This window comes from Ursus arctos, unplaced genomic scaffold, assembly GCF_023065955.2.
Source record: "Ursus arctos isolate Adak ecotype North America unplaced genomic scaffold, UrsArc2.0 scaffold_10, whole genome shotgun sequence".
NCBI classification, from domain to species: Eukaryota; Metazoa; Chordata; class Mammalia; order Carnivora; family Ursidae; genus Ursus; species Ursus arctos.
Genome location: NW_026622764.1, coordinates 75,796,229 through 75,816,712, shown reverse-complemented (window position 1 = coordinate 75,816,712; position 20,484 = coordinate 75,796,229). Strand labels below are relative to the sequence as shown.

The following is a 20,484-nucleotide window of genomic DNA, read 5'->3' as shown; positions in this document are numbered from 1 at the left end:
GGCTGATTCCGTGGATGTTCAGGATGGTCTGGTACCTATCCAGCTCGACTCAGGGGACCAGCTGAAAAAGGGGTCCCCTACTCCTCCACCATCTTAACTCCGTCCCCCGGACTTATGCAAAATTTTAAAGTTATTTTATGATTATCAATTCTATCTAGTACAATAACAATTTTAACTTTAGGAGAACTTTGCTCTCTGCAAGAGACAAGTTCTTAAAAAACTGCATTTAAAGCATTTGCTGTTAACTGGATCTTTTTTTAACTGTATGATGGCATGAAAATTTCACTGAGTTCATTATTTACAGAAATGCTGGCAAAATTTTTTTTTAAATAAGAATTTTAAATAAAATTATCCCTTTAAAGAAAATTAAAATCAGAACAACTTTAAAAATTAACCTGCTTATCGAATCTTAAAAGGGGGAGTGGTGTATCAGCGTGAACAAGTAGAGTTGATGATAATGGCTTTGCTTGGTTTTAAATCATGGTATTTATTTTCAAACTTTAAGAAATTTGAAGATAGTAATATTTTTTAAGTACGTAAGAAGAGACATTCTAAAGAATTTTGTGGAGAAAAACTTTTCTAGAGAGGTTAAAATGACTTACTGGAGTTTAGTTATGGGGTACATTGTGACTGGACGTAATTCAGAAACTTGGGTCTTCATGCATTCCACCTCATTCCTCAATCAGTAAGCCCTACAATTTCATCTCCTACACAGGTCTTGAAAACTCTAATTCAAAGTATTGCCACTACACCAGTTCAAGGCTCTCATCATTTCTTATCTGGAATATCTGAATGGTCTTCTCTCTCATAAAATCTATCCTTTATTCTGCTGCCAGAATGACAGGCACATCTGACCAGATATTATTCATGCATCATTCTTCAGGACCTCCCACTGTTAATTCAAGCTTGATCTTTCAGAGTACAAAGTCTTCCGCAGGCAAGTACACACTTCTCCAGCCTCTGGTCTCACTTTTTATCACACCACCTTATGCTTACCACTCTAGACTCAACTGCTTATAATTCCCTTTACAAACCACACATTTTCATGCCTCGCCTTTTCTCATGCTGTTCTCTTTCTCAGATGCTTTCCTGTCCTGCTCATCTGTCAAGATTCAGCTTAGGTGCCATTTCCTTCAGAGTCTTCCCTGATCTACTCCCAAACTCCAAACTAGTACACTATGTGATCTGTGCTACCAAAACCCTCCATACATCTATGACAGCCCTGGCTAAAAAAAAATAAAAAAAAAAAAAAATAAAAAAAATTGTATTCTATAAAACATATTATTTTTCATAATAGGTTAGATATTTTCGAGCATAGTAACTTCAGTTTATGGGTTTTGGTTTTGTTCTCAGAGATAAATATTATATAGATCCATACATTTAGTTTTATTGTCTGGAGTTCTGGGAAATGAGTATATTCAGTCGTTTTATAAACCTTTTACCAATAAATTTCCCTAAATGAATATAAATATTTCCATTTACCTTCGAAATTCCCTATAATGAAGTTTTCTTTCTCCTCTTTTTCCGAAGAAATGTATCTGAAGGGTTGTGGTAATTCCAGGTTCTTTCACTGTTGATTCCTATAAAAAAATGATACAATAATTTCAAGTAATTATAACCAAGAATGAAAATGGACCTTGTAGACTGGAACTCTTTAGGACAATATCCATAAAGATTCCTGTAACAACAACAAGGGTGGAAGAATCCTATCTGTTACTTTGCATAATACTATTCTATAACTGTCTCTGCTTAAGCAAGAGAAAAATAATGAGGACTAAAATACTCAAAATACTCAAGATGGACTTTAGCAGTAAACAAAATCTTAGATCAATCCAAAAAGAGAGCTTAGAATAGTGAAATAAATATTATTTCAAAATGTGATCTCAAGGCATCTTTAAAAAAGATTATTTATTTGACAGAGAGAGGGCACAAGCAGGGGGAGCAGCAGGCAGAGGGAAAGGGAGAAGCAGGACCCCCCCACTTCCTCTGAGCAAGGAGCCTGATGTGGGGCTCACTCCCAGGACCCTGGGATCATGACCTGAGCCGAAAGGCAGACACTTAACCGACTGAGTCACACAGGTGCCTCTTGAGGCATTTTTTAATAAAGCAGGACAGAGAGAATTAAAGCCAGAAGGCCTTTGAGTTTTTGCTGAGTATTAGAAATATTTGAAAAACACCTGCTTTTCATAATTATAAAATTATTAAGTGAGAATTCCATTAAAGTACTGAGTAAAGCAGATTCACAGATTCTCTTTCAAATCTCTAATAAAACAAAATAATGACAAAATAGAACTGCTATAAGATTTTCAGCCACAACTAAACAATAAAAGGGGTTACAAATTTAAACCAAATATTTTGAAAAGGAGCAGTTGGAACAAGAAACACTAGATTCAGGTGTTGGATAGTCCCCCGTGTCTCTTAATCCTACCCCTACCCCTACTTCTCAGAAATAGCAGTGGGAGTGAGGCTATTAGATTAGAACTTCATTAAAAACTTCGATTTAGTGATAGTAGATTAGTGGAGACAAGTCAAGGACAACTCCAATAGAAGCTCCTATAGAGCTTGCTGAGACTTAAGCAGAGGGCAGGAGGGCTTCCAGGGTGCAGAATCTTTCAGGGCTCTATACTATATTGAGGGACAAACCCTAAGTACATAGAGTGGGATGTACCTTGGAAGGGGAGGAGAGAGCTGTGTCTAGGATGCTTAATGAGATCAGAATGATGAACAGAATATAGGTTCTTGAGGAAGGCCTGCATTTACCCAGAGGAGTCTCCTCCTCTTTGCCTCCACCCCTTTGGTCTACAGAGCAGTGGACCAAAACGCAATGCCTGCAGCTCGGAAGGACAAAGATAAATTAGTTCCAGGTAAGGTGGGAAGAGAAGCAAAGAATTTCATTTGTGCTCTACCACAGCAATGAGAAGGTCAGGACAGGGCATGAGCATGAGCAAAAGAAACAACATGACAACTAAGCAAAGGCACTGCAGCAAGAAATAGAACAAATCAGCAAAAGACACAAACACCCAGTCTAGAACACATAATGCAAGGAACAATGCATGTCCCCATAAGCCCTTTATTTATATTAAAATTTTTTTCTATTCTGAGACAATTGTAAATTCATGCACAACTGCACAAAATAACACCGAAAAGATCTCTTGTACCCTTTACTCAGTTTCCTCCAATGGTGACTGGTGACATCTTGCAAAACAATATAACCTGACACAGTCAACACACAGAAGAACATTTCCTTCACTACAACAATCCTTTGCTCTTACAGCCACATTGATCTCTCCCACCCACCCTCTCTTTGACCTCTGGCAACCGCTAATCGACTTTATTTTCCTATAATTTTGTCATTTAAAAATGTTACATAAATAGAACCATATGATCTGTAACTTGGTTTTGGCATTTTTTTGTTCAGCAGAATTCTCCGGATATTCATGCAGACCGTTGCTGTATCAATAGTTTGTTCCTTTTTATTGCAGAGTACTAATCCATTGTACAGATTACCAGTTTAACCATCACCTGTTGAAGAATATCTGGGTTGTTTCCAGTTTTTGGCTATTACAAATAAAGCTGCTAAAAGCATCTGTGGACAGGTTTTAGTATGAACACAGGTTTTCATTTCTCTAGGATGGATGCCCAGGAGTGCAGTTAGTTTTATCACAGTGGCAGTATCATTTTACATTCCCACTAGTAGTGGATGAATGATCCAGTTTCTCTGCATCTTGCAGTCATTGGTATTGTCAATTATTTTATTTAAGTCATTTGATGGATTTGTTGTGATATCTCACTCTGATTTTAATTTGCACTGTCCTAGGATTAATGATGTTGAACATCTTTTCATGTGGTTGTTGGCTATTTGTTTATATTCTTTGGGAAAATGTCCACTCAAGTCCTTTGCCCAGTTTTTAACTGGGTTGTCTTCTTTTCTTTAAGTCTTTATTTAAGTTCCAGTTAATTAAACATAGAGTGTAGGATTAGTTTCAGGCGTACAATATGGTGGTTCAACACTTCCATACATTACCTGGTGGTTATCACAACAAGTGCCCTCCTTAATCTCATCACCTATTTAACCCATCCCTCCACCCACCACCCTTCTGGTAACTATCAGTTTGTTCTCTATAGCTAAGAGTCTATTGTATGACTTGCCCTGCTCTCTCTTTTTTCTTCCCTATGTTCATTTGTTACATTTTGTTTGTTTCTTAAATTTCCACACGTGAGCAAAATCATATGGTATTTGTCTTTCTCTGACTTAATGTCGCTTCGCATAATACTCTTTAGCTCCATCCATGTCATTTTAAATGACAAGATTTCATTCTTTCTATGGTTGAGTAATATTCCACTGTTTATATACACACCACGTTTTCTTTTTCCATTCACCAGTCAATGGACACTTGGGCTCTTTCCATAATTTGTCTATGGTAGATAATGCTGCTATAAACATTGAGGTCCACGTATTCCTTTGAGTTAGTATTTAAAAAAATCTTTTTTGGTAAATACCTACTAGTGTGACTACTGGATCACTGGGTAGTTCTAGTTCTACTTTTTGAGGAATGTCCATACTGTTTTCCAGAGTGGCTACACCAGTTTGCATTTTGATCAACAATGCAAGAGGGTACCCCTTTCTCCAAATCTTGTGTTGTTGATTTTAGCTATTCTGAAGGTGAGACGTGATATCTAATTGTAGCTTTGATTTGCTTTTCCCTGATGACAAGTGATGATGAATATCTTTTCATGTGTCTGTTGGCCATTTGTATATCTTCTTTGGACAAATGTCAATTCATGTCTTCTGCCCATTTTTTAATTGCAGTATTTGTTTTTTTTGGTATTGAGCTGTAAGAGTGCTTTATATATTTTGGCTACTAACCCTTTATTGGATAGGTCATTTGAAAATATCTTCTTCCATTCTGTAGGTTGCCTTTTAGCTTTGTTGATTGTTTCCATCACTGTGCAGAAGGTTTTTATTTTGATGTAGTCCCAATAGTTTATTTTTGCTTTTACTTCCCTTGCCTCAGGAAAGAAGTTGCGGTCTGTGTACTCTCCTAGGATTTTTATGGTTTCAAGTCTCCCATTTAGGTCTTTAATCCATTTTGAATTTATTTTTGTGTATGGTGTAACAAAGTGGTCCAGTTCCATTCTTTTGGGTGTTGCCATCCAGTTTTCCCAAAGCCATTTGTTGAAGAGAGTGTCTTTTGCCCACTGGATATTTTTTCCTGCTTTGTAGAAGATTAATTGACCCTATAGTTGTGGGTTCATTTCTGAGTTTTCCACTCTGTTCCACTTAACTATGTGTGCCAGTATACCATACTGTTTTGATCACTACAGCTTTGTAACACAACTTGAAGTCTGGAATTCTGATGCCTCCAGTTCTTTCCTTGTTCAAGGTTGTTTTTTGCTATTCCGGGTCTTTTATGGTTCCATACAAATTTTAGGATGGTTTGTTCTAGTTCTGTGAAAAATGCTGTTGGTATTTCGTAGGGATTGCATGAAATGTCTAGATTGCTTTGGAGAGTATAGACCAATTTTAACAGTATTTGTTCTTCCAATCCATGAGCATGGAATGTCTTTCCATTTCTTTGTGTCATCTTCAATTTCTTTCATCAGGGTTTTATCATTTTCAGAGTGCAGTTCTTTTACCTTTTTGGTTAGTTTATTCCTAGATATTTTATTGTTTTTGGTGCATAAAAACGCAACAGGTTTATTTTTTCTTTTTATTTTAATGTTTTTTTTATTATATTATGTTAGTCACCATACAGTACATCCGTGGTTTCTGATGTAAAGTTCGATGATTGATTAGTTGCGTATAACACCCAGGGCACCATGCAATACATACCCTCCTTACTACCCATCACCAGCCTATCCCATTCTCCCACCCCCCTCCCCTCTGAAGCCCTCAGTTTGTCTCTCACAGTCCATAGTCTCTCATGCTTCATTCCCCGTTCTAATTACCCCCCCTTTCTTTATCCCTTTTTCCCCTACCGATCTTCCTACTTCTTATGTTCCATAGATGAGAGAAATCATATGATAATTGTCTTTCTCTGCTTATTTCACTTAGCATTATCTCCTCCAGTGCCGTCCATGTTGCAGCAAATGTTGAGAACTCGTTCTTTCTGATAGCTGAGTAATGTTCCATTGTATATATGGACCACAACTTCTTAATCCAGTCATCTGTTGAAGGGCATCTCGGTTCCTTCCACGATTTGGCTATTGTGGACAATGCTGCTATGAGCATTGGGGTGCATATGGCCCTTCTCTTCACTACGTCTGTATCTTTGGGGTAAATACCTAGTAGTGCAATGGCTGGGTCATAGGGTAGCTCTATTTTAAACTTTTTAAGGGACCTCCACACTGTTTCCAGAGTGGCTGTACCAACTTGCATTCCCACCAACAGTGTAGGAGGGACCCCCTTTCTCCCATCCTCTCCAGCAATTGTTGTTTCTTGCCTTGTCAATTTTTGCCATTCTGACTGGCGTAAGGTGGTATCTTACTGTGGTTTTGATTTGAATTTCCCTGATGGCTAATGATTTTGAACATTTTTTCACGTGTCTGTTAGCCATTTGTAGGTCATCATTGGAAAAGTGTCTGTTCATATCTTCTGCCTATTTGCAAATATATTCTCCCATTCCATGGGCTGCCTCTTAGTTTTTTTGACTGTTTCCTAGGCTGTGCAGAAGCTTTTTATCTTGATTAAGTCCCACAAGTTCATTTTATCTTTTGTTTCTCTTGCCTTTGGAGATGTGTCATGAAAAAGGTTGCTTTGGCCAATGTCGTAGAGGTTGCTGCCTATGTTCTCCTCTAGGATTTTGATGGATTCCTGTCTCATATCGAGGTCTTTCAACCATCTGGAGTTTATCATTGTGTATGGTGTGAGAGAGTGGTCAAGTTTCATTCTTTTGCACGTAGCTGTCCATTTTCATAGCACCATTTATTGAAGAGACTGTCTTTTTCCCACCAGATGTTTTTTCCTGCTTTATCAAAGATTAGTTGCCCAAAGAGCTGAGGGTCCATTTCTGGGTTCTCTATTCTGTTCCAGGTCTATGTGTCTGTTTTTGTGCCAGTACCATGCTGTCTTTGTGACCACAGCTTTGTAGTACAGCTCGAAATCCAGCATTGTGATGCCCCCAGCTTTGTTTTTCCTTTTCAACAGTTCCTTAGCGATTCGGGGCCTTTTCTGGTTCCATACAATTTTAAGGACTATTTGTTCCAGTTCTTTGAAAAATGTCATCGGTATTTTGATTGGGATAGCAATGAAAGTGTAGATTGCTCTGGGTAGCATGGACATTTTAACTGTATTAATTCTTCCGATCCATGAGCATGGAATATTTTTCCATCTTTTTGTATCTTCCTCAATGTCTTTCAAGAGTGATTTATAGTTTCTAGAATATAGATCCTTTATGTCTCTGGTTAATTCCGAGGTAACGTATGGTTTTTGGTGCTATTGTAAATGGGATGGATTCCCTAATTTCTCTTTCTTCAGTCTCATTATTCGTGTATAGAAATGCAACTGATTTCTGAGCATTGATTTTGTATCCTGCCACATTACTGAATTGCTCTATAACTTCTAGTAGTTTGGGGGTGGATTCTTTTGGGTTTTCCATATAGAGTATCATGTCATCTGCGAAGACAGACATTTTGACTTCTTCTTTGCTGATTTGGATACCTTGTATCCCTTTTTGCTGTCTGATTGCTGTTGTAAGGACTTATAGTACTATGTTGAATAATAGTGGCGAGAGTGGGCATCCTTGCCGTGTTCCTGATCGTAGGGGAAAGGCTTCCAGCCTTTGCCATTGAGAATGATATTTGCTGTAGGCTTTTCATAGATGGTTTTTATGAGACTGAGGAATGTACCCTCTATTCCTACACTCTGAAGGGTTTTAATCAGGAAAGGATGCTGTATTTTGTCAAATGCTTTTTTGGCATCGATTGAGAGGATCATATGGTTCCTGAGTCGTTTCTTGTTGATATGATGTATCACACTGATTGATTTGCAAATATTGAACCACGCTTGCATCCCAGGTATGAATCCCACTTGATCATGATGGATAATCCTTTTAATGAACTGTTGGATTCTTTTTTTTTTTTTTTAAAGATTTTATTTATTTATTTGACAGAGACAGCCAGCGAGAGAGGGAACACAAGCAGGGGGAGCGGGAGAGGAAGAAGCAGGCTCATAGCAAAGGAGCCTGATGTGGGGCTCAATCCCATAACGCCGGGATCACGCCCTGAGCCGAAGGCAGGCGATTAACCGCTGTGCCACCCAGGCGCCCCTGAACTGTTGGATTCTATTAGCAAGTATCTTGTTGAGGATTTTCGCGTCCATATTCATTAGGGAGATCGGTCTGTAATTCTCCTTTTTGATGGGTCTTTGCCTGGTTTGGGGATCAAGGTAATATTGGCCTCATTGAATGAGTTTGGTAGCTTTCCTTCTGTTTCTATTTTTTGAAATAGCTTTAGGAGAATAGGTATTATTTCTTCTTTGAATGTTTGGTGGAATTCCCCAGGAAAACCGTCCGGGCCTGGAGTTTTGTTATTTGGAAGGAGGTTTATCACTGACTCAATCTCTTCATAACTAATTGGCCTATTTAAAAAATCAATTTCTTCCTGTTTCAGTCTTGGTAGTTTATAGGTTTCCAGGAAGGCCTCCATCTCTTCCAGATTGCTTAATTTATTGGCATATAGCTGTTGATAAAAGTTTCTAATAATCCTTCCAATTTCATTGGTGTTGGTTGTGACTTCTCCCTTTTCATTCGTAATTTTATTAATTTGGGTCCTTTCTCTATTCTTTTGGATAAGTCTTGCCAGCAGTCTGCCAATTTTATTGATTCTCTCAAAGAACCAGCTTCTAGTTCTGTTGATCTGCTCTACTGTACTCCTGGTTTCTAATTCATTGATTTCTGCTCTAATCTTGGTCAACTGCTTCCTCGTGCGTGGATTAGGCCTGTCCCTCTGTTGCTGTCCCGGGTTCTTGAGGTGAGAATATAATGACTGCATTTTAGATTTTTCTCTTCTTTTGAGTGAGATTTGGATAGCTATGTATTTCCCCCTTAGGACTGCCTTTGCAGTATCCCATTGGTTTTGGACCGTTGTGTTTTCATTCTCGTTCGTCTCCATAAATTGTTTAAATTGATTTTTGATTTCTTGGCTTATCAAGTCATTCCTGAGCAGGATGGTTCTTAGTCTCCAAGTGTTTCAGTTTCTTCCAAATTTTTCCTTGTGGTTGAGTTCTAATTTCAAAGCGTTGTGGTCTGAGAATATGCAGGGAATAATTTCAGTCTTCTGGTATCGGTTGAGACCTGTTTTGTGACCCAGAACATGGTCTATTCTTGAGAATGTTCCATGGGCATTAGAATAGAATGAGTATCCTTTGGTTCTGGGGTGTAGTGTTCTATATATATCTATGAGGTCCAACTCGTCGAGTATGGCATTCAAAGCCATTGTTTCTTTGTTGAGTTTTTGCATGGGTGTTCTGTCTATTTCTGAGAGTGGAGTGTTGAGGTCCCCTACTATTAACGTATTTTTATCTATATGTCTCTTTATTCTGGTTAAGAGTTGGCTTGTGTATCTTGCTGCTCCCGTTGGGGGCATATATATTTATAAACGTCATATCCACTTGTTGGATACATCCTTTAAGAATAATACAGTGCCCTTCTATGTCTCTAACTATAGTCTTTAGTTTAAAATCCAATCTGTCTGATATGGGAATTGCTACCCCGGCTTTCTTTTGAGGTCCATTGGCGTGAAAGATGGTATTCCATCCCTTTACTTTCAGTCTGAATGTATCTTTAGGTTCAAAATGAGTCTCTTGTAGACAGCAAATGGATGGGTCATGTCTTTTTATCCAATCTGCAACCCATGTGGTGCTTTATGGGAGCATTTAGGCCATTTACATGAGACTGATTATTGAGAGATATGATTTTAATGATGCCATGTTTCCCGTAAAGTCTTTGTTTCTATAGATTGTGACTTTCTGTTCTGTATCATTCTTGGGGCCTTTTACTTTTATAGAACCCCCCTTAATATCTCTCGTAGGGCTGGTTTCACGGTTACGAAATTGGTCAGTGACTGGCGATTCTGGAAGGTCTTTATCTCTCCATCAATTCTGAATGACAGCCTTGCTGGATAAAGGATCCTTGGCTGAATGTTTTTCTCTGAAAGAGCTTTAAAAATGCCCCCTGAACCCTTTCTCTCATTCCAGGTCTGTGTAGACAGGTCTGACGTAATTCTGATACCTTTGCCTTGGTACGTGAGAAATTTCTTTGCCCTGGCCGCTTTCAATACTGTATCCTTGGATCTAATACTTGCGAAATGCACTATGACGTTCCGTGCCGTAGGTTTGTCATTGTTGAGCTTGGGAGGGGTCCTCTCTGCCTCTTGGACACGAATATTTGTTTCCCTTGCTAGATTAGGGAAGTTTTCAGTACAATTTGTTCAAATATCACTTCTAGACCTCTGTTTTTCTCCACCTTCTCGGGGATGCCGATGATTCTGACATTGGAACGTTTCATTGAGTCAGTAATCTCTCATAACCTACATTCCTTAGGGTGGATTTTATTGAGTCCAGATTCTATTTCTGGACTCTGCTTTCTCTTCTACTAACCCAACCTCCAATTCGCTGATATGTTCTTCTGCCTCATTCATCCTGGCCGTCGGAGCCTCTAGTTTTGACTGCATTTGGCTCATAGAATTTTTAATTTCTGCCAGATTCGCTCTCATTTCCGCCCTTAGAGATTCTATATTCTCATTAACATTTTCGTTAATACTTTTTTCAAGTCTACACATCATCTTGACCATTGTTACTCTGAATTCCATTTCTGATAATTTGGTTACATCCATATCCATTAGTTCTGTGGCAGAGGCCACAGACTTATTGTCTTTTCTTTGCTGGGGGGACTTCTCCTTCTTGTCATTCTGATGAGGAGAGGTTGCAGGGTTGTCCAGAGCCCAAATTATTGACCAGGACCCAGGCAGTGTGCACTTGTTTTAGAGGGAACTTAGGGCTGTGGGCTTCTTGATTTTTCAGCCTGCCTTCTGGGGGAGGGGCCTACCGCGCCGATACTCAGGCAACCCTGTTTGGGTAGAGTCTCCGTGACCCCTGTGAGGGGGGTTGGGGATGGGCACACTGTGAGCCGGTATTCCCAGGCTTTTGTTCTCTGGCGGCTTTCCCTGGCGGTTTGCTGTGCCTCTTCTGAGAGTCAGAGCAGCAATGGCCGAATCTCAGCCTCTGTCTCAGAACAGAAGGATTACGGACCATTCTCCACTGATGTTCTGGCCACTTTAACTCTGTTTCTGTTGGTGCTGCTGAACCCTGCAGGGTCCCGGGATGTGCGCCCCACACCCGGCGTCCAAGCCCTCACTTCCAGGGCCAGCGTGTCTCTGTCCTTTGTGTTTCTAATACCGCCAGTCGCCCCCGCGTGCTCTTAAGCTCCGGCCCTCAGTTTGGTCGAGCGTGTTCCCCAGCTCACGGTCTCAGTCTGCACTCTCGCGGGTGCCAGTCTGTGAGTCCGCTTGCTCCCCCGTGCAGGTGGCTACCGCTTCCTGGCGCCCGAACGCGGTGGCTCCCTCCCCCTTCCATTTATCTTCCGATATCTGTGCGTGGTTTCATGCCTCCCGCTTCGTACCTCAATACTCAGCGCTGGAGATGTTCATTTGTAGACATCCAGATGTATCTTCATGCGTCTCAGGCTGATTCCGTGGATGTTCAGGCTGGTCTGGTACCTATCCAACTCAACTCAGGGGACCGGCTGAAAAAGGGGTCCCCTACTCCTTCGCCATTGTAACTCTCCTCCCTGCAACAGATTTCTGTACACTGATTTTGTATCCTCTGACTTAACTGAATTCGTTTACCAGTTCTAGCAATTTTTTGGTGGAGTTTTTTGGATTTTCTATATAGGGTATCATGTCATCTGCAGAGAGTGAAAGTTTAACTTCTTCCTTTGCAATTTGGATGCCTTTTATTTCTTTTTCTTGTCTGACTGCTATGGCTAGTAGTTCTAATACTACGTTAAGTAACAGTGGTGAGAGCAGACATCTTGTTTCTATCTGTAGAGGAAAAGCTCTCAGTATTTCCCCATTTAGGATGATATTAGCTGTTTATTTTTCATATATGGGATTTATTATGTTGAGGTACGTTCCCTCTAAACCTACTTCATTGAGGATTTTTATCATGAATGGATGTTGTGCTTTTCAAATGCTTTTTCTGCATCTACTGAAATGATCATATGGTTATTATTATTTCTTTTATTAATGTGATATATCACAATTGATTTGTAAATATTGAACCACCCTTGTAATCCAGGAGTAAATCTCACTTGATTGTGGTGAATAATTTTTTTAATGTATTGCTGGATTTGGTATGCTAGTATTTTATTGGGAATTCCTGCATTTATGTTCATCACGGATACTGGCCCGTAGTTCTCTTTTTAGTGGTGTCTTTATCTGGGTTTGGTATCAGGGTAATGCTGGACTCATAGTATGAATCTGGAAGTTTTTCTTCCTTTTCTATTTTTTGGAATAGTTTGAGAAGAATAGGTATTAACTCTTTAAATGTTTGGTAGAACTCGCCTGTGAGGTCATCTGGTCCTAGACTTTTGTTTGTTGATTACTGATTTAATTTCTTTGCTGTTTATTGGTGTGTTCATTTTCTATTTCTTACTGTTTCAGTTTTGGTAATTTATATGTTTCTAGGAATTCAACCATTTCTTCCAGGTTGCCCAATTTGTCGCATCAGGTTATCTTTTTGTTGTTGAGTTGTAGAAGTTCTTTAGATATCCTGATATTAGATAGACCCTTATAAGGTATAAAATTTGCAAATATCTTCTACCACTCTGTAGGCTGTCTTTTCACTTTTTGATAGGGTCCTTTGATGCACAAAAATTTTTAACTGTAATGAAGTCCAATACATCTAATTTTTCATCTATTGCTTATGTTTTTGGTCATAAGAAATCACTGCCAAATCCAATGTCATGAAGCACTTCCCTTTTCATGAAGTGCTTCTAAGAGTTTTACAGTCTTAGCTTTTACATATAAGTCTGATTATTTCAGTTAATTTTTGTATATGGTATGAGATAGAAGTCCAACTTAATTCTTTTACATGTGGATATCCAGTTGTCCAAGCACCATATGTTGAAGAGACTTATGCAAAGGAAATCATTATATACATGTTTTGAAAACAGCTTTTTTTTTTCTTTTTAAAGTGGAGCACTTGTCATAACCAATATAGGTCTGTCATAATTTTTACTAGCTGTTTATTGCATTGTATGTGCCACTGTGCAAGTATGTATACACACAAATATTTTTTTAGGGTAGCAAGCAAGGTTACCTTATTTCTTCATTAACATGTATTCCTTTTCCCCCCATTCTTGTGTTTGTCACAGAAAAAAAGTGAAAAGGTCTGAATTTTCCCATGCCTATTACCCGTAGGGAAATCCTACATATGACATGTGAGCTAGCCAAGGTCGCCTGCATAATATAATAAATGTGCCGTTAAGATATTTAGATTGTTTCCAATTTTTTTTTTTACTATAAACACTGCTGTGAGATATACTGTTATATACTTATCTTTATACACTGGTCATTATAAATTATTATTCATTTGCTAGACCAAATTACATTTGCACTTAAAGTCTGTTAGACATCTATGCAATTTACATCAGCAAACAACAGTGTAGAAGAATGCTCATTCCCTCACACCTTGGAGAACACTAAAGATTATCAAACTTTTTTATCTTTGCCAATCTGGTAAGAAATAAAACAAAACAAATCACTATTATTTCAACTTGCATTTTCTTGATTATTCATATATGTTGGTCATTTGTATTTCTTCTGCTAACTGCCCCTTCATGAACTTTGCCTATTTTTTCTACTGAGATGTTAGTCATTTAAAAAAAGAGTAACGGTAGTCAAGTTTACTACAATTTTCTTTTATGGCTTTTGGAACAGAACTACATTGCTTACCTCAGTAACATAAAAACATTTAACCTACATTTTTTTTTTTTTCAAATCAGGTATAATTAACATAAAATACATTAGTTTCAGGTGTAGAACATAGTGAATTGACATCTGTACACATTGCAAAATGATCACAATAAGTGTAGTCACCATCTTCTACTTTACAAAGTTAATACAATATTATTGGGTACATCCCTAATACTGTACATTACAGCCCAATGACTTACCTTCTCCAATTCAGTAAGTTGCCCTTCTGTTTAGCTGAGGGTTTCCTTTTGTAACTTAAAGTATGTATTTTGTGATCCCATTCCATTTCCTCCAAACACACCTCCCCTCTGGTAACCACCAATCTGTTCTCTGTATCTACGAGTCTTGGGTTTTTTGTTTTGTTTTTTAGATTCCACATGTAAGTAAAATCCTATGGTATTTGTCTTGCTCTGACTTATACTACCTAGAATAATACCCTCAAGGTCCATCCATATTATTGCAAATGTCAAGATTTTCTTATGACTGACTCATATTGGGTATATAAACCACATCTTTTTATCCACTTATCTATCAATGGACACTTAAGTTGTTTTCATACTTTGGCTTTGTAAATAGTACTGCAATGAAAAACAGGGCACATATACCTTTCTGAATTAGTGTTTCTGTTTTCTTTGGATAGATACCCAGTAGTGGAATTGTTGGATCATACTGTAATTCTATTTTTTTTAAAGAAGATTTTATTTGGGAGACAGAGTGAGCGAGCGAGAGAGAGAGAGAACATAAGCCAGGGGAGAGGCAGGAGAAGGGGAAGCAGATTACCTCCTGAGCAGAGAGCCTGATGTGGGGATCAATACCAGTACGCCGGGATCATGACTGAGCCTAAGGCAGACACCTAAGTGATCAAGCCACTCAGGTACCCCCTGTAGTTCTATTTTTAATTTTGAGGAATCTCCATATGGTTTTCCACAGTGGCTGTACCAATTTACAATGCCACCAACAATACAAAGCGGTCCCTTTTCTCCACATCCTTGCCAACTTTTTGTTATTTCTTGTCATTTTGATACTAGTCCTTCTAATAGTATAGGTCCTATCTCATTGTGGTTTTGATTTGCATTTCCCTCATTAGTGACGTTGAGCATCTTTTCATGTGCCTGTTTGCCATCTCTATGTCTTCTTTAGAAAAATGTCTATTCAAATCATCTGCCCATGTTTTAGTTGGATTATTTTTCCTATTGGATTGTATAAGTTCTTTATATATATATTTTGGATATTAACCTTTTATCATATATATAAATTACAAATACCTTCTCCCATTTGGAAAGTTGCCCTTCTGTTTGGTTGAGGGTTTCCTTTGCTGTACAGAAGCTTTTTAGCTTGATGTAGTCTCACTTGTTTATTTTTGCTTTTGTTTCCTTTGCCTTCGGAGTCAGATTAAAAAAAATCACTAAGACTAACATCAAGGAGATTACTGCTTATGTTTTCTTCTTGGGAATTTATGGTTTTAGGTCTTACATTCAAGTCTTGAATCCGTTTTGAGTTATTTTTTTTGTATATGGTGTAAGATAGTGGTCCAGTTTCATTCTTTTGTGTGTAGTAGCTGTCCAGTTTTCCCAACACTATTTATTAAATAGACTGCCCTTTCCCCATTGTATATTCTTGCCTCCTTTGTTGAAAACTAACTGACCATATACATGTGGGTTTATTTCTGGGTTATCTATAGTTCCATTGATTTATGTGTTTGTTTTTATGACAATACCACACTGTTTTGATTATTATAGCTTCATAATACTGTTCAGAATCAGGCACAGTAATACCTCTGCCTTTGTTCTTCTTTCTTAACATTCCTTTGGCTATTTAGGGTCTTTTGTGGTTCTTTCCATAGAAGTTATAGTATTATTCTAATTCTGTAAAAAATGTCACTGGAATTTTGATAGGGATTGCAATGCATCTGTAGATTGCTTTGGGTGTATGGACATTTAACAATATCAATTTTTCTAACCTATGACATAAAATATCTTTCCATTTATGTGTGTCATCTTCAATTTCTTTCATCAATGTCATATAATTTTCAGGTAATAGATCTTTCACCTCCGTGGTTAAATTTATTCCTAGGTATTTCATTCTTTTCAATGCAATTGTATATGGGATTATTTTCTTGATTTCTCAGATAGTTTGTTAATGTACAGAAATGCAACAGAGCTTTGTATATTAATTTTGTATCTTACAACTCTACTCAATTCACTTATTAGTTCTGAGAGTTTTTTGGTGGAGTCTATAGGGTTTTTTATATACAGTATCATGTCATCTGCAAATAGTGAAAGTTTTACTTCTTCCTTTCCAACTTGGATGCCTTTTCTTTCTTTTTCTTGCCTAATTCCTCTGGCTAGGACTTCCAATTCTATGTTGAATAAAACTGGCAAGAGTAGGCATCCTTATCTTGTTCTTGATCTTAGAGGAAAAGCTTTAGCTTTTCACCGAGTAAGATCTTAGCTGTGGCTCTGTCATATACAGCCCTTAATACATCGAGGTGCATTCCCTTTATACCCATTTTGTTGAGTTTTTATCATAAATGGATTTTGAATTTTCTCAAATGCTTTTTATGCATCTATCAAAATGTTATGATTTTTAGCCTTCATTTTGTTGATGTGGTGTATATCATCTTGATTGATTTGTGGATGCTGACCATACTTACATCCCTAGAATAAATCCCATTTGATCATGATGGAAGATCATTTTAATGTATTGCCAAGTTTGGACTATTAATGTTTTGTTGATTTTTGCATGTATGTTCATCAGGGATATTGGCCTGTAACTTCCTTTTCCTTCCTTCCTCCCTCCTTTTTGTTGTTCTTTGCTTTTGGTATCAGGGTAATGCTGGCCTTGCAAAATCAGTTTGGGAGCATTCCCTCCTCTTCAATTTCTTGGAGGAGTTTGAGAAGTATAGGCATTAAACGTTCTTCCAATGTTTTGTAGAATTCACCAGTGAAGCCATCTTGTCCTAGACTTTTGTTGGGTGGTTTCTGATTACTGATTCAATCTCCTGCAATATTTGAGGCATGCCTGCACTCTTGGTTGGAAGGTGTTTTCCTTTCATTACTTTGGATATGTCATGCCACTCCCTTCTGGCCTGCATAGTTTCTCCCATGAAATCTCCTAACAGCCTTATGGGATTTCCCTTGTATGAAATAATTTTTTTTTCTCTTTCTGCTTTTGAGATTCTTTAACTTTTGACATTTTAATTATAATGTGTCTTGGTATGGATCTCTTTGGATTCATCTTAACTGGAATGCTCTAAACTTCCTGGACCTGGATGTCTATTTCCTTCCCCTAGTTAGGGAAGTATTCAGCCATTATTTCTTCAAATACATTTCCTGCCCTTTCCTCTCTCTTCTCCCTCTGGGACCCTTATAATGCAAGTGTTACTCTATATGATGTTGTCCCAGAGGTCCCTTAAGTTATCTTTATTTAAAAAAAATTTTTTTTTTCCTTTTCATTGCTTTGCTTTGGTGAGTTTCACTGCAGTCTACTAGATCGCTGACCTGTTCTGCTTCATCTAATCTGCCACTGAGCCCCTCTTGTACTTTTTTTTTTCTTTTTTAAGAGAGGGAAAGAGAGAGGTGGGGAGGGGCAGAGGGAGAGAGAGAATCTTAAGCAGGCTCCACACTGGGTGTGGAGCCTCATGCAGGGCTCAATCTCATAACCCTGAGATCATGACCTGAGCTGAAATCAAGAGTCGGACGCTTAACTGACTGAGCCACTCAGGAGGCCCCCTTCTTGGTTCTTTCTAGTAATTTCTAACTCTGTTGAAGTCCTCACTGTGTTCACCACTGTCCCCCCGAGTTCCATGAGCATCTTTATGACCATTACCTTAAATTCTTTTTCAGACAGATTACTTTCCTTCGCATTATTAAGGTCTTTTCCTGAGGTTCTGTCATGTTCTTCTATTTGGAACATATTTCTCTGTCTCTTCATTTTGCTTGACTCTTGGTGTGTTTCTATGCATGTATTACTTGAAGTGGCTTTCTCTCTCACTCTTAAAGTAGTGCCTTCTGTAGGTGATGAAACTTCTCTTTCAACCTTACTTTTTTAGCTCTTTGTTGTCTCTTGAAACTTCATGATTATTCTTGATATGACCCTACTGTTAGGGTGTGCCAAGACTTGCCTATTCCAAGGGGAAGAGTCTCATTTAACACCCAGTTTTGGGTTGATTGGAAGCAGACTCTTAGGCAGCAGCTTTCAAAATACAAAAGTATATACAATCCTGTGGGGGCTACAATCACAGTCTCTGCTGCCTCCAGACCAGGAGATTTAGAAGTGTCCCCTGGGCAACATTTGCAAAAATTGAGGCTCCAGATAAGTGTGTAAACTCCTTTCGGAGAGGTCTAGTTGAGATGTAGAAGGCCAAGGGGGTATGCAAGAATGGTGTGTCTCTAAGTAGGTTCCCTGGGAACACCTCTTTAATCTTTATATGCATGGGAAACCTGAAGCCCGACCCTGCTTTGCAGTGTCCTGATGGTGGTGACTTGCCAAGAACTGTCTGAGTGTTACATTCCCGTGGAGCTCAGGAATGCCAACCACTTTGGCCACCACTGCTAGATGACTGAGTGGTGTCCCTTGTGTGGACTGCATGTATCTGTCGCTTTGCCTAGGCAGAGCGTATGGGGCAGGGCATGTTTGCTAGCTTCAGAAAAGCAGGGGAAATGTCTTGACTGTATGCCTGTGGGCTTTAGGAATGAAGTGGGATAGTACCTTGTCTGTGCGTGCATCCTGGCTTTAGGCTGGGCGCAAGAAAATGATAGCCCCAGCCAGAGAGTGGGGGAGTGCTGCAACTGCTTATGCTTACCAACTTTATTTAGGGAAAGAGAGGATGCCATGAATGTTGTGCTTGCCTGCCCCAGCTACAGAGTGGGGGAGTGCTGCAACCTTCTGTGCTCTCCAGCTTCCTCAAGGCAGTGGGATGGTGTGGCGACTGCTTTTCCCCACCTGTTTTAGCAATGCAGCAGGAGGGTGCTGCCTGTGAGCCCACCCACTTGTGCTAGCAGGGTAAGTGGAGAGTGAAAATTGACTTCTGCCAGCACCTCTATCTCCAAGGAGAGTTTCGATGGTCCCTTGCCTTTCCAGCAGATGCTTTTAGATTGCCAAATGAATTTCTTTTACAATAGAGTCTTGGCACTTTTAAAACTACTATTTTTCTGCTGGGTCTCGGGGAAAGTGGGACTACATGTGAGCCCTTTAAAAGGGGCATCTCAGTTTCCTATAGCACTTCGGGTCCCTTAGATAACAGCCCTTTTGCATTTTCTAAGCCAGATATTTTCGGGGCTTGTCTCTCTGGTTCAGATCCCAGGGATAGGGGTGCCTTAGGTGGGATACCATCCCCTCACTCTTCCAGGAGAAATAATGGACTGGTGGGAATCCTCACTGTTGTGTCAGTGCTAGGGTGGGGTTTCTGGTAAGACCTGGTAAGATCTTTCTGGTAAGATCTCTGACTCTCCTACCTATCTCAATGTGGTCTCTTTGTCTTTGGATGTGGAGAAACAGTTCATCTAGTTCTCAGATCTTTTTCAGAGGGAAATGATCCATATGTAGCTGTAGATTTGGTGTATCTGTGGGACGGGGTGAGTTCAAGATCATCCTATGCCGTCATCTTGCAGAAGAGACCCACATTTTCTTAAGTATTCCCATCGTTTGATTTTTGACATTATCTTTGATTCCTCTGGAATTTATTTGCTGTAAGAATTGATATAAACACCCAGCACTGTTTAGTCAGTCACACCATTAGTGACAAACAAAGATGTAGTAAATGCCCATTATGCGTCAGACACCATGTTGTTAGGTCTTGGGGCTTCACAATTTTCTGTTCCTGTTGGGTAACTGGGCATTCAACAAGTTATTAAAAATAATAATCCAAGCATGAAAGTATTGGGAAGAAGTTCAAGGAGCTTTGGGAGCATATAAACTGAATCTGACTCACTTAGCTGCTCAGAGAAGGCTTTCCTGAGAAAAATACCACTTAAACTGAGATCTAAAGTTTGAATCAAAGTTAGGAAAATAAGAAGCGGCAATAAACATTCCAAACAGGAAACATGTATAAAGGCCTGAAGGTGCTAGAGAGCATGGTGCTCTATGACTGGGATGTAGACAGCAATAATAATAAATATAATAGCAAATAAATATACACTGCTTATGTGTTAAGCACAGTTCTAAGAGATTTAAATAAATTAACCAATTTAATCCTCAAAACAACCTACTGAGGTAGATTACTATTATTCTTTTATTCAAGATTTTATTTTTAAATAATCTCTACACCCAACGCAGGGCTCAAACTCAACAGATCAAGTTGCACACTCATACTGACTGAGCCAGCCAGGCGCCCCTATTATTCTCATAACGAAGAAACTCAATTTAATGCAAAGAGAAATACACTAATTTGCCCAGAGCCACACAGCTATTAAGAGATGGAGCAGCATATGAATGTAGGTAGTTGGTCTTTCCAAGTCTGAGGTTTTTTTTTCTTTTGATGATTCATTAGTCATGTATAATACCCAGTGC

At 38.9% G+C, this 20,484-nt stretch overlaps 1 protein-coding gene across 1 annotated transcript in view; it reads right to left on the bottom strand.

Annotated features, from left to right (window-relative positions):
- Positions 1-20,484, bottom strand: part of MICU2 (mitochondrial calcium uptake 2) — a 187,159-nt gene that overhangs the window by 29,745 nt on the left and 136,930 nt on the right. Inside the window, exon 8 of the mRNA XM_026492985.4 lies at positions 1,483-1,580. Coding sequence (XP_026348770.1) covers positions 1,483-1,580 — 98 coding nt within the window. The remainder of the gene's footprint in view (positions 1-1,482; positions 1,581-20,484) is intronic.